At 40.8% G+C, this 15,678-nt stretch overlaps 1 protein-coding gene across 1 annotated transcript; it reads left to right on the forward strand.

Moving 5' to 3' along the window:
* Nucleotides 1–1,385: 1,385 nt before the first annotated feature.
* On the forward strand, nt 1,386–13,845 carry KAZALD1 (Kazal type serine peptidase inhibitor domain 1). Its single transcript, XM_060768275.2, has 5 exons — nt 1,386–1,702; nt 6,295–6,901; nt 8,087–8,247; nt 12,446–12,593; nt 13,250–13,845. The coding sequence occupies exons 2-5, from the start codon at nt 6,352–6,354 to the stop codon at nt 13,342–13,344; spliced, it is 954 nt and encodes a 317-aa protein (XP_060624258.2). The 5' UTR covers nt 1,386–1,702; nt 6,295–6,351; the 3' UTR covers nt 13,345–13,845.
* Nucleotides 13,846–15,678: the final 1,833 nt, after the last annotated feature.

Below are 15,678 nucleotides of genomic sequence, written 5' to 3' on the forward strand. Positions count from 1 at the left end.
TCCCCTTTTCCCCATATGAAGGGTGTGTTACTGCCCTTTTGCCCATGTGATGGGGACAGAGATAGTCCTGTCTCCAATGTATGATGAAGGAAGGAGTGTGCGGGGCACCACGAGCCACTCCATGTGCCTTCCCTTTGCCAGCGACTGCCTGAAAGGGCCATGTGAAGAGGTCCCAAGATTCAAATCCCTCCCAGTCCATGGGAAGTCATGTTGTCAGTTGGTAACCTTGGGGAAGGCATGTTCCATTAGTCTCAGAGGAATGCCATGAGAAGCCCCTTTGAAAGAAATCTTGTCAAGGAAATCTCAGAATAGAATAAACTTAAGTTGGAAATAACTTGAAGGCATACAATGACAACAGCAACAAAAGGGAAGGCCATCTTGTTCCTCCATTCTGCAAATAAAACATTGTAGAATCACCTCACTGAAAGTAATTCCTGACTTTTGCTTTTCCTGATCCTAGAGTGACACATTGTCTTCAGCTTATGCTCCACGGCCTGATTTAGTTTGAATCTTTTATCTTTTCAAGGGATGCTCACCTGTCTGCTTCATTGCTCATCCTGGCTTCATGCCCATGTTTCTGTCACCTTCAAACCTTGATCTCAGATAATCCACCACCATAATCTAGTTTTGATAGGCTCTGTTTTGTGTCTTGAACTAAATTGAAGCGTTGACAATTTTTATCTTCTTTTGGCAATAGTTTGGTACTTGGAACCTGGCTCATCTAAGGAAGTTCCTCTGAGAATGAAACATACCATCATCTGTGAAACGGAAGTATGTAATCATACACAGACACTCTATATTGTTCTGTAGCTCTGGTATACCCAGAATATAATTCAAAATACTGAGTTGGTGAAACGTTCTTTGTTTGTTTTGATAATAATTACACGCTTAGGCATGATTACAGCAAATAGAATTATGACATTGCCAGGCAATCCAGTATTTCTTGTGCCTTTCTGTTTAACTCAACCCTATCAGAGTATGGAAAGTGATATTTTTGGACTACAGCTGTATTCTCCAGGCAGCATGATCATTGACTGTGCTTTATGAGGAATTTTGTGTTGTAGTCCAAAAATATCCATTTTCCAAGTTCTGTTACTGGCTTTAAGCTTTGGCTTCCACAGTCCTTCTTGCAGTCAAGTTAGAGAAGTATATGCTAGGAATTTCTGGGGACTCTCTGCTGTGGAATATCTCGTTTTGCAAAATTATATTAATGTGTCCCCCGAGAAGCCCAAGCTGCTCAGTAGAAACGTTGTGCTAGTGTTCATACTTCTAACATTTTAAAAAACCTGCCTAGAGGCAACTTCCTAACCAGACAGTGAGAAAAGTGTCTTGTTACAACAGTGGATTCTTAATGGAGCACAGGGCCAGGGGTTGTAAAGCAGAAGACTGCTGCTGGGCTTCACTTCTAGACATTCAACATGAAAATAAATTTAGTGGGTAGCCAGGCAGGCTTCTGCGCTGGTCGTGTGTGTCTTGTGTTGGGGAGAGGGGGGCGGAAAAGTGGAGAGGGCTGGGATCAGAGGATCACATTTCATTGTGACATCACTGGTCCTTGTTCCAAGCTGAGATGCAAGCTAACTAATTCAATGGAAAAGGCAAAACCATCCAGCCCAACCTGGATGAAGTGGCTGTTCAGGAGATTTGAAGCAACTGGTCAGGAGGATTTTGAATCAGTCACAGATTTTGCCATGTTTGAGAGAAGGTAGGTACCACCATCACTGCATCAAGGTATTGGTGGGGGGTCATAGTTGTTGCCAGATTTGAAATATGAAAAAAATTCACACTGTAATATGTACTTTACACAGTTTTCTAAAGAGCTGGAGAACACTGAAAGGAGGGAATTTTCATTATGTGGATTTCAGTATTATTGAAGCTTGATGTGTCATTTGTCTAATGATAACCTTTTTCAGAAGTTGGTGTTTCCAGAAACTTTTTATGAAAGTTAAACATGGTCTTTGATAAACTACTTGGTTCTTTGACAAGTCTTGTAATCTTAGGGCATCATTAAGTACCCAAAACATTTGGAATCAGCTCTGGAAAAACAAGTATTACAGACTTGGCTCCAAATTATCAGGCACAGGAGACACAGATCTTTGGAATTACTGAAACGGTTGTTGGACTAAGATCTGTCATGGATGAGATAGGGCTGAGGAATCTTGTGTGCTGAGCCCCTAGAGCTCACAGTGTGCCTCAATAGCTTCTGCTCTTAGAGTTATTCATCCTGAATCCTGATGGCACATTCCTTGGAAGCTGAAAGTGTGATGCTGGAATTAGTTACTAGTTCTCAGTTTCTCATTTGCACAAACATTTGAAACAGAGTTCAGTTGTTAAATCAGTTAAAGATGTAGTCCAGGGAAGTTTGAAATTAGAGAATAATGTTGATCAAACAATACCCAAAGGTCTGTTTTGGAATGGAGAAAATGCCCTCCATTCATTCTGATCCACATTTTGCTTTTTGTGCAAGAAATGTGTTCACTCTTTTTAATGCAGGGCATCAGCTGCAATCCTGTATTGTTATCTGCTGGGCAGGCAGTGAAGCTATCATTTCCAGCTCACTAATACAAGCTGTTATTACTATCATGTTGAACCAGCAAGAAGTCTGGTATGAAATGTGCATATCTGTGGTTAAGAAAAGGGTGTGGGGAGTGGAACACAATTCTGGGAAGGTTTGACTGTCACAAGATGGCCTTTAATGCCCCTGGCTTCATGTAGTGTGTTTTCTATGGAACAATAGAACTCTTTCTGTTATGGATTAGCTTGAAATGAAACTCAACAAAAAATCTGTATTGCTTGACTTATTCTATATTTTACAAACATTGCTTGTTTCACAGGGCTTGGGGTTTCTACTAACTATGAGGATCACTGTCTAGTAATCAAGTGCTGTGGGATGCATCTGGAATGCTAGAATCCTGTATTTAATTTCTGGATGCAAAAAGCATGAAATGAATGGTAGACTGAAAGAACAAAGGGAGTAAAACATGACAAAGAATGACTTTTAGAGAAGGCAATCAAGAAATCTCAGGATACGACAATGTTTCACACTGCTCAGGGGAACAAAAAGCAGAACAGAAAATACCTTTCCATTATGACTCTAACATCTGCTGGAAGCTGAACATAGAGTCACATTGGAGGACCTAGAGTTTTCTAGAGAGGTGTTCTCTCAAGAAATATCAATGTCTTCCAGCATGATGGGCAGACATGGACCATGGAGTCACAGTGGGGAACTGAGAAATTCATAGCGAGAAAATTCTAAAACAAATACGCGTATAATTAAATCTGCAAAAGTCAAAACTGCAAATGCAGAAATAATTTTGTGTATCTGAAACAGAAGGCTATACACTGATGTGGGGAAATAAAACTATTGGTACATGCTTGCACTCTTATTTGATCCAGAGCCACTATTCCATGCAGCTCTCAGTTTGTGCAAGTCACACTTTGCTAAAAGGGAGGCTACTTGCTTATTTAGGACATCTTTAAAGGCCAGATGACAGATGATCTGATTCAAGATGCAAAGTACATATTCCATGTGATTCGAGAAAGCAATCCAGAGTTACTAGCAGATTGTATTTATTTAACTGCATATTTGCGAAAATTCTAAATGAGCCCAAGTACGTATGTTTTTTCCCATGTCAGAAGCAAATTGAAAAACTGCAAGTTGCTTCTGGTGTGAGAGAATTGGCCGTCTGCAGGGATGTTGTCCAGGGGATGCCCAGATGATTGATGTTTTACCATCCTGTGGGAGACTTCTCTCATGTCCCCACATGAGAAGTTAGACCTCGACAGATAGAATCTTACCCTGCTCTCCAGATTTGAACTGCCAACCACTTGGTTGACAGGGGCTTGACTATTACGCCAAGTATGGTGATCAACCAAAATCAAATTCTCCCAAGGCAGGTTGCTATTAAAGCTGAACTCTATACTGTCCAGGATTCCTTCCATAGCCATGGTAACATTAGGGTGAACAACAGTGTGGTGATGATGGCAAGAACCAATGATAACATATTGGGGAAGAGAAATTTTCCTAATACTTGCTAGTTGCAGATGAGGCACAAAACAGCAACTATGTACTCATGTACAAGTTGACTTTGTGTATAAGTTGAGGACATGTTTTGGGCCAAAATTATGAATTTTTATATGACCCATGGATAAGTTGAAGGGTGTTACACAGAGGAGGGAGAGGACCAGTGCCACCTCAGGGAGCCAGCCACCCCAGGCTACTGCCACCATTAGACATTTTAAAAGGTCAGAAAAACTGCAAGTTGCTTCTGGTGTGAGAGAATTAGCTGTCTGCAAGGACGTTGCCCAGGGAACGCCTGGATGATTTGATGTTTTTTTATCATCCTTGTGGGAGGCTTCTCTCATGTCCCCGCATGAAGAGTTGGAGCTGATAGAGGGAGCTCATCCGCCTCTCCCCGGATTTGAACCTGCGACCTGTCGGTCTTCAGTCCTGCCGGCACAGGGGTTTAACCCACTGCGCCACCGGGGGCTCCTCCATTTTGATAAGAGATAAGATACAGTACAGTATTTACATTGACCCATGGAGAAGTTGATCCAGACTTTTAAATTGATTTTTAACTAACATTTCTAGACTTCTAAATGAGTATATAGCCTACTGCCCCTTTGCATCCTTAGAAAACAGCTGTTTCTGAAACAAGTGTCAGGGATTTGACACCATGAAACAGATGTCTCTGACACATTGGTGACTGCATGGTAAACCAAACATTCTCTTGAGATCTTGAATGAACTGGCTTAGAAAAATGATCGTGGACAAAAAGAACTTACCACTGAATGAATATTTCCCCCAGCATGACTGCTCCCACTCTGACCTCTCATTCTTTGTTCTAAAAAGGCGCCTGCATAATATACATGAAAGGGAAGCCTGGGAATTAACATTCATAGGGCCATGGCAAATAAAGGACAATAGCTTAAATAGACAAGGATCTTGAATTCTTGCCTTGTTATAACAATAGTCCATAACCACCTGCTGGTTGTTATATTTTTCTATGCTAAAAGAGTTCTGAATGGGTTATGAGTTCAAGCAGAGCTTGGCAAGGTTACTTTTTGGATTACAACTTCTAGAATATCCCAAACAACATAATTGCTAACCCGGCCTGACTGGGAAGAAGAGTTCCAAAAGCAGTGTTTCCAAAATATAATCTAAACTGATAGAAACTTGCACATACAACTGCCTTTGGTCTGAATTATGGTGGGGATGATGACGACATTTATTTGTACCCCACCTTTCTCTCAAGTTGACTTGGAGTTTTAAAAAGAACAATAAAAACATAGAAAAAGTGAAAGTTAAAATACAATTAAACGATTCACAGTATTAAAGAAGTTCCAAGCTACATTTAAAAAGATAGAATTCAATTGAATAAATAGCTATTAAAACAGTTAAGTTTAAAATAATATAGCACACTTATCCTGCTCTCCAAAAACTTTCAACTTTAAAGGCTTGGTGGAATAAAAAGGATTTTGCCTGCTGATGGAAGATCAGCAAGGAAGGAACCATTCTAGCTTTCCTGGGAAAAGTTGCCAGAGTTCAGGGCCAGTCACCAATTGGGTCCTGTCCTCACATCTTCACCAGACAGCTTGTGGTTGTTATGGGACTAACAGAAGAAACTTTCCTGATGATTACGGGGCCTGGACATCAGTAATGTTATTTAAGGACCTCATCACATTGAGGTGTAACTTGTGGGTGACAGTGGGGGAATTTGCTATGGATTATGGTAAATCTGGTGTAGGGTGTGGGGAACCCTTCACCCCACATTAACTGCATTGCTCTTACCTCAACCCACGGGGGTAAGTATCGTTGCCTGGCTTCCTCCTATTCCCGCTGGTGCCTCTTATGATGGTTTCACCCCACTTCAGGCATGGAGTCCTCTGGAAGTATATCTACATTGTGTGATGGGATCTGGCAGGCTTTGTGCCTGAAGTGAGGTGAAACTGGCATAGGACGGGCAATTTTGCCCATGTGATGAGGTCACAAGATGTTGTTCCTGTTGTGTGTCTTGAAGTATTTTCCATGATACATTCTGAGTACTTTTTGACCTAAACAAAATTGTATCATGTGGAAATAAGCTGCCAAGCCAGCTTTCATTCTGTTTACAAAATCCCAGCCATTTATCTTGGTCCACAAGGAATGTCACTGTCATGGTTTTGGAGTTCTCAATGAAAGGCAGGGTGATTGTGTTCCTCAGATAGTGCCACTGCAAGGATTATTTCACTTGTAATTATTCTGTTGGATTCAAATTAATCCTAACCTATTTGTCTCTCCCCATTCTCTTTTTGCAGGCAGTGATGGCTTTGTGGTTTTGAACTGAAACCAGTAGTACATGCTATTGAAGGCTCATGTGCCTGAGGAATGGTCATGAATGGGTGTCAAGATCTAGACAGCTTGTGAGAATGCCTCGACCTGCTAATTTACCCCTCTTTCAAATCACATTTCTTTTGCTCTTTTTGTGCTGGGATGTATTGAGTCGGGCTTTGCCCATTGGTCCAGATTATTTGCAGCGCGGCTGGCAGCGGCTCTTGGAGGAAGGAGAGAGCTGTGTGGAATGCAAGTTGGAGGACTGTCCCACCCCAAGGGGCTGTCTTGCTGGGGTGGTGCTGGATGCCTGTGACTGTTGCTGGGAATGCGCCAATCTTGAGGGACAGATCTGTGACTTAGACAATACTAACCACTTCTATGGCAAGTGTGGGGATCATTTAGAATGCCGCCTTGATTCTGGGGACCTGCGACATGGAGAGGTGCCTGAACCGCAATGTACTTGCCAGTCTAACCAAGCTCTCTGTGGCTCTGATGGCAAAACATATGCCCAAATCTGCAAATTCCAAGAAGTGTGTAACTCTCATCCTGAAACTAATCTTACCATAACTCACAAAGGACCTTGTGAATCAGGTAATGTCCAGCATTGGCTCTCTCTATATTTTCACATGAAATCACAAGTTGATGTTCTAAAAATAGTAAAACAGTTATTTCTCTATTCTCACATCCCACAAACAAGGGGCAGCTGGTAACACAAAGAGATTGACAGCTAAAACTGGAAAAGAATTCATAGGGAAATACCATAGTCATACATACCCTATTTGTCTATCTGAGTCAGATGGATAAATTGATAGATTCCATGCAGGTAGTAGAAGGAATTCAGGGTGTTGGGAATAAAGAAATGGGAGCATGACAGCGCATCAGGAGAGAAAAACTGAATGTCATTAGACTGCATTTCCTATCAACCTTATGCAGCATAGGCCATAGGCCAATGATGGGGAATGACTGGAGTTGCTCTTCAACAGCATCAAGGGTACTAGGTGTTTTGCCTTTCTAAGTGTGATGCATACCTAATAGTTGGTCTCATAATACTTGGCAGTAACTGGAGAATCTCAACTGAAAGATAAGAACTTACCGTAGGTTCGGAGAGTATTTGCGCACTGAGCCAAATACAGGCTGATCTAACTTCTTCAGTGTCTCAGTGGAGATCCATCCCATCTGACACCCCCCTCCCCCCCAATGTGTAAACTACATAATGGTCCCTTTCCCAAGCTGTTTTCATCCTCAGAACAGGATTTTAAAAAGTAGTACGAAGAAGCTTAAAATCAAACCAGAGCTTCTGACTGATTAGCAGCTGCCACAAGAATGTCATGTTTTTCTAGCAACAGGAGACTGCAGTGACATTCCCTAGGATGTGACTTCATTAAGCGATTGCACCAAAGCCCCAAATTGCTGTTTAGGGGCCAAGGGTCTTGATTTACAGATGGGCCATGATGCAAACACATTCTTGGCTAACAGCTGTTGATGGGCTTGGTAAAGGAGGACAATTCTGCCAAATCACAAATGGTCTGGCTTTTTCTGCTGAAATGGAATAGAGAGAATAATGTGCTATGGTGATGATAGTGGTGATGTTGTTGTTGTTGATGATATTCATATGTCTGCACAATGCAGTAAAAATATTATTTGGAAGAGGGTCTCAACTAGGACAAATTAGAATAACTCATTAAAATGTCTAGGATGAAATGTGAAAAGAAACCCATTGACTTACAAACAAGAGGTTATTATCTTCTTTTCATATCTTCTTTTGATCTTTCACAGAACCCCATATCATATTGCCTCCCTATGACATCTGGAACATCACTGGGCAAGATGTGGTTTTTGGCTGTGAGGTCTTTGCATATCCCATGGCTTCAATTGAATGGAGGAAAGAGGGACTGGATATGTTGCTTCCTGGAGATGACCCCCATATTTCAGTTCAGGTGAGCTGGAAGGTCTAGCATGCACTCAGGATATATTTTATTATTTATTTATTTCATACATTTCTATCCCGCCCTTCTCCCCACAAGGGGGACTCAGGCGGCCTCACATAGGCATCAACGATGCTTGCAACATATACATCATAAGAATAACAGTTTAAACAGTAAAAACATTTTAAAACATTGTACCAATCAACCAATAATTCATGTAACAATAATATTAGCATGCCAGCCAAACCAAAAATCAAGCCGGGAAATCTAATGTCGCAATGTTGTATACACATACAGAATCTGAAATTGGATTTTTGGAAATTCCTATTACTTAACATCTAACTGGAGTTTAAAAAGAATGTTTATGAGGATTCCCCAGAGATATATGCTTCTGAAAACCTTTTCAAAAAGTGCCATAAACACATATAGAGTAAATAATTGTTTGACACTTGTTCCCTTATTTTTCTCATTTTCACGATCCTGCCCTATTTTCAGAGGGTAATCACACATACTGATGATGGAAATTGTGAATATATATTTCAGCAAAAACATCTTTTGTAATCGACTGTATGCCCCTTTCCTCCCGCTTTGGAAATGCGAGAGCCATTTCGATGGGTGCGGAGTGTTGCTAGGCCATTTGAGGTGATTTATTCCTCAAATACTGATGATGGCAATAATGAATACATATTTACAATAGCAACTGCATGCATTGTGAACAGCCCAAGTACACAGAGTTCTTCAAATCATCTTCAGAAAGGCTAAGAGTCTTGCAGTTCCAGGCTAAAAATAGAAGTTTTGAGAGGCTGCAGGGCAGCCACACTTATACCCTTTTATTTAGAGGGTGTGTAAGGAAGTCCTGGGAAACTTTTATAGAAACTGCAAATCTGTATTACTATATGGAGTGTTTGGGTAGGGCAACATATTTATGTCACTACCAAACGTTAGGATAGCTGAATGTTATGGCAGGAGAAAAGAAGTAATGCTTGTGATAGCATCTTTCACTGGAACTAAATATCATCTGGTTTATTGGCTTACATTTTTCTTTCTTGCTGGACTGCACATCAATAGCCAGTTTGATGACAAATGCCACAAGTACACTGAAGCTGTTCCATGGCAGCAGATGAAGACATGATACTGAACAAATTAAAACTGGCAGTAGGAAAAGCTTTCCTACAAGGAAACACTAGAACAATGATATAATCTCCAGAGAGAAACTCCATTGCTGGGAGTTAATTAAAAACAGATTGGATGAAACATTGTAGAACATATTGCATAGACAAATCTTCAGTGGGAGAATAGGTATTAAGTTATTTGAGACTCTCAAGGTCCTAAAGCCCCACTAAACCCCATGCATATAAAGGACTTGCACAGTCTGTCTAGAATCTGGTATACATTATGTATATGCGCCTATATGAACTTACTGAAGAGTGACTTTACTGAATGCAGAATGACTCACTTGCTGAAAACATTGTTAGGATTATATTTTCAATCAATTTGGTTCACTAGAGCAGCATTTCTCAACCTGGGGGTCGGGACCCCAGGGGGGGTCATGAGGGGGTTTCAGAGGGGTCACCAAAGAACATTAGAAAACACATATGTCTGATGGTCTTAGGAACCCCTTTGGCAGAGAAGGCTGAATATCTCTCCGCCTGTCCTTCTCTTCCTTTTTGGAAACAGACCAGGAATCCTCCCACCAAAAGCCCTCCTCCTGCTATTATTGGCCACCACCCCCAAACCTAACAGTATTCAATGTTGGCCATGTAGCTAGTGTGCCAAATTGGTGCACATCCATTGTGCGCTGGGTTCAGAATTCTCTTTGATTTTGGGTGAACTATAAATCCCAGCAACTACAACTCCCAAACGATAAAATCAATCTCCCTCAACCCCACCAGTATCCAAATTTCGGCATATAAGGTATTTGTGCCAATTATGTTCCAGATCCATTCTTGTGGGCTGCAGCTCACTGATGGGCCACGAGACCTAAAATAAGCCATGTAGCTCTAGATTATTAAATAAGGTTTTCTGTGGCCTAGCAGATGGCGACTTCTGGATAGCATATGTTCTGTTTCAAAAACTAGAGCTGATGTGGCCTATACAATGCAATTTTCTGAATCAGCACCCCAAATAATCAAACAAAATCTAAAGTTGACCAAAAACTGATTTGTAACCATTTTGGTACTAATGTTGGAGAATGGTCCCTGGTCAAAGTGGTCCCTGGTCAAATGGTTCCAGGTCAAAAAAAAAAAGGTTGGGAACCACTGCTCTATGCTATAGGATTTTGGCGTTTGCATTTCAGGGAAGAGTATCCATAAATCTCAGCCAAAGATCTGAAGTACCTCATCAAACCATAAACACCAGGATTCCACAGGAAGCAGTCATAGCAAATAAAATGGAAAAGTGCTGTTATATTTACACTGAAGAGCAAACCAGGCCTGAACTGTCACTAGAAGTTAAGATAACTAAACTGAGGCTGTTGTACATTGGACAATGCACCTCACTAGAAAAGATATCAGCACTCAGTGAACTGAGCTGCAGTAGGAAAAGAAGAAGACTACATTATAGCTACATTATAGGTAGACCTGAGTTTGAAGAGCCTGAACTGGACCTGAGCTTGGAGACCTCTGATTCATACGGTTACTGCAGGTCAAAGTTGATTTGATGGCAATTAACAACAAAAAAAGTGATCTCCTAGCTTATTTATTTTGTATCAAAAGAATTGCATAAATTAGTATAAACCTGATAAAAATAGAAGGAGCACAAGCGGCTAAATATCTTTTGACCAAAGATCAGCAGCTCTTTAGGATTTCCAATAGCATTCTTTTTAAATCTTAGTTACAGATGCTAGAGATTAAGCCTAGAACCCCTAGAATTCAAACCATGTATACTGCCGCTGATTTGCAGCCCTTTTCATTTTATAGAATTTATAGTAAAACCACGAAACTATGTGGAGCATCCCCCTTCCTGAAAGCTCAGACCCATAAGATAACGTGTATGGGGCTTCTAGCAACCATAAGTAACATTTGGAGCCTTGACTCCATCCAAACACAGTACTCCCTGTTTTGCTGACTCCACAAATCATTTTTTGCTCTTCTAGTCCAGACCCTGCCAAGATATTACAAATTCTGGAATCTGTTTTAGTTTGCAGTGTTATGAAATATAACACTATTTTGAAGCCATTCTTTTCAAGCCAGTCTCTTCCCACTGATTAGGCAATATCACTTTTGAATGTGATTCAATGCTGTGACTTGATAGGAAAAGAAGAAAATAGAGTCTTTTTACTCACTTTCGGGGATGAATTGAGTGGCTTGTATCCTGTTTACAGAAGACAGAGACAAGAAGACATTGTGTGGTCAATTTCTAATCCTCTCTGATCTATGCTTTAAAAGAAACGAGTGCATGTGCCACAATTTTTTACATCTGCAAGGAATCTGGATAGTTTTCCCCTTTGGAAAAATTAACAACATAGAGTGGTATTTCACAACAGGCTGAGATTTTCAGAGTCTACTAAAATACAAAATGCATATGTTTCGTGTCAAGTGTGTCTGCATATAGAATTAGGTGTATGTCTCTTTTAAAAACCCAGAAGTAGGTCACAAGTGTTATGGATTTATGTCTATTCAAACACAAAAAATGAGCTTTTGGAATCTTAGCCTGAATTAAAAACAAACAATAGGGTGGAACTCAACTAACAATTTCCAAATAGGACAAAATGCAGCCAGCGCGTTGTCTGTTAATCCAAATGCCATATTTAATGCTTCACTTAAATGGGAAGTTCAGTGAAACAACACTCAAATAGACAGCTGATTCTGGACTGGGTTGTTGTAGGGTTTTCGAACTGTATGGCCATGTTCTAGAAGTAACATGACCATACAGCTCGAAAAACCTACAACAACCCAGTGATTCCAGCCATGAAAGCCTTCGACAATACATTGATTCTGGACTGGTAGTATCTTAGCATTCCTTTTGATAATTTATTTATATTAAGGGAAATTATTCCTATTCCTCTTGGCTGCATCCTATAGCAATTTACCTGGGATTAGGCTTTACCAAATTGAATGCTTTACATCTGACTGTCTCTTAACACACTCACAGATGAAGGAAAGAAGGAGTGAACTGTTAAGCAGCTTCTGAGGAGCACACTGTGTCTGATGTGTGGATTAAAAAAAAATTAGTGTTTCTCATCTGATACCTTGGTGATATTTGACTTTAGTTTAGGGGAGGCCCTCAGAAATATGAGGTGACCAGCTGGCTCCAGATCCAAGGTGTGAGGGTGACTGATGAGGGAACGTACCGCTGCTTTGCAAGGAACAATATTGGGCAGGTGGCAGCTCTTGCCAATCTTCTGGTTCTCACTCCTGGTAAGTAGTAATTTTCTTAGTACATTCAATGTGTTAACAGTTTGGGCCCAGAATACCACATGGAGTCATAAAGTTGGTAGAGATCACAAGGGAGTGCTTTTATTGTATATTCTTGCATAACAAGGAATTGGACTGCATGGCGCTTGTGGTCTCTTCCAATTCTAGGATTCTATGAATGCCTGTGTGGGGAAATGGTGACAGTAGCCAGAGGCAGCTGGTCCCCTGAGGTGACATTGGTGTTCCTCCCTTTTCAAAGAAATACCCGTGAGTCATACCAAAATCCATACTTTTGCCCTCCCCCCAAATCTGCCCTCAACTGATACATGAAGTTGGCATACATGAGTATATATGACAGCAAATTAAAGAGGACATGATGGGATGTTACCATCTGGAACACACCTATTCTTATTTGACGTTAGAAACTAAACATCAGGTCTGGTTACAACTTGGGAGACTGTTGGGGAAAACTAAGGATTTCCATATAGTCCGAGGAAGTAAATTGCTCAGGAGAGCTGCTGTCTGATCTGAAGGTGCTGGGCTAGAAGGAATGATTATCTGATCTTATGATTTTTAAATGTCCTGCCATAAAGAACAGGTAGTGAGGAATGCAAAGCTTTACACAGACTAACTACTTGCTTTGTGCTCTGTATTTTCAGATCAGCTAAATATGACCAAATTGGTTCTGCCCAAAACGTCTAACCACAGACTGGATGAGGACATGGAGAGTGATGAATCCTATGACTATTACTGATGGGACATATGTGACAGAGGCAGCAAGAGTTCAATTGAGATTTACATTTTTCCCCCATTTGAGAGTTGTCTGCTCACCAACTACAGACTTGACTTCAAGGAAAACCAGTATCTGAACCTTGTGCCAAATTTAAAGACAGCTGAAAATGTTGTTTTGTGTGGGATAGCTAAACATAGTCAGTCCTCTGTATCCATAGATTCTGCATCCCTGGACTCGACCACCCACAGTTTGAAAATATCCCCCAAAGCAATCCTTGATTTTTTCATTTTATATAAAGGAGGCCATTTACTATGCCACTGTATGTAATGGGACTGAACATCCATGGATTTTGGCACAAACAGGGGGTCCTGGAATCAAACCCCACTGGACACCAGAGGCCCAGTGTACTTAATCATTTGACCCATCCCTTTGCTGGATGAAGGGCACACAATAGTGGGAGGGAAAATCTATTGTATTTACTGATCTTATAGCAAGTGGGCATTAAAAGATAGTTTGACTACCCTCCAAAGAAGTGTTTCTTTGATATGATGCACCATACTCCTTTTTCTAGTCTACTGGCAGCTTAAAAACCTGGGCTTTCTAGGCAAATTGATGAGCCCTTCTTGTGATGGAAATTCAGATCATCCTACAATCACTGGAAACTCTAACACAGTGGTTCTCAACCTGTGGGTCCTCAGGTGTTTTGACCTACAACTCCCAGAAATCCCAGCCAGTTTACCAGCTGTTAGGACTTCTGGGAGTTGAAGGCCAAAAACATCTGGGGACCCCAGGTTGAGAACCACTGCTCTAGCAGCACATATGCTGTCTGTCATATTTAAAAAGTCCGAAAGACAGGGTCCACCTCCCTGAGAAGAAAAATACTGAAAGATTTTAGTGACAGTATCTAGGATGAAGTAATATTATCAAGAAATATATCTATATATCTGTGCCTGGCGTGGCAGAAACATATATATGAATGGCATGAGAAGGGGTTTGTTTTCATAAGACTGCACAGAATACTTACATATTTCCTCACCCTTGACAAGATAGGATCTTTCAGAACATCCAGATACATAATTGAGAACATGGTCAAGGATCACAACTTTTTTTAAAAGGCAATTGGGGGGGGGGGGGGGGGATCAGAAAAATACTAACATGTTGCTCAGAAACCTGTGCATTTTAAGCAAAGTATACTGTTTTCAGAGAGCCCCTGGTGGCAAAGCAGATTAAACCACTGAACTACTGAACTTGTTGACCGAAAGGTTGGCAGTTCGAATCAAGGGAGCAGGGGGAGCTCCTGCTGTTAGCCCCAGCTTCTGCCAACCGACCAGTTTGAAAACATGCAAATATGAGTAGATCAATAGGTACTGCTCTGGCAGGAAGGTAATGGCGCTCCTTGCAGTCATGCTGGCCACATGACCTAGGAGGTGCCTGTGGACAATGCCAGCTCTTTGGCTTAGAAATGGAGATGAGCACTACCCTCCAGAGTCGGACATGACTAGGCTTAATTTCAAGGGGAAATCTTTACCTTTAATATACTGTTTTCTGAAGGGGAAAACCTTGAGAATTTTACAAAAGGAAATAAAGGCTCTCCCCACAATTTTTTCATACAAAAGTCCTGAACTATAAAAAAATCATTGAACAATCTCACCCAAAAAAAATCTCTTGGATTAATGCTGGCATGCAACAATGAAGGAATTAAAAATGCCATCGCTAGTTTTCAGAGTGTTTGTTTTTTCTAACTGGGGAAAAAGAGGATGAGATTCAAATTGTGCCTGTCAAACAGACTGCACCTCCCCTGACCATAGTAACATCTGTCAGTTTCTCTATAGGCCAAATTTGGAACCACAGAGGTAAATGGATTGCATTCTGGCTGGGATAATCAGCATCTCAGGCTGCTTATTCAGCAAGTTTCTTTCTTTCAGCAGTAAAAGTACCAAGCTGTGAAATATGTCAAGTCAAAGTCACTTTGTTCCAGATTTGAGATCCTGAAGGACATTCAGAGTGAGTTTACTGGAGTTGACATTAAGGACTCAGTGAACATAACATAATTTAGGGAACAATGTAAAGTTATGAAAAGAAAGTCAGTATGGTTGGGTGGTCCAAATACTGAACTGTCTCCTATGTAGATCTGCCATATAATCTGTATGGTTGAGTTTTATCTGAATTTTAGTCATGCCACCTGGTGCCTATTTGGTGTGGATCTTCAGCCTATTTTTTATTTTTAAAGTGTATCCCTTATAGAACTTGAGATATGGGTAAAGCAGGAAAATACTTTTCCATCAAAATATTCTGCAAGATACAAGTCCACCCAGCAATTTCAGGGAAGAGGAAGAAAAATTGTTGAGTGGCAGT

Source organism: Anolis sagrei, chromosome 3 (genome assembly GCF_037176765.1).
Source record: "Anolis sagrei isolate rAnoSag1 chromosome 3, rAnoSag1.mat, whole genome shotgun sequence".
NCBI classification, from domain to species: Eukaryota; Metazoa; Chordata; class Lepidosauria; order Squamata; family Dactyloidae; genus Anolis; species Anolis sagrei.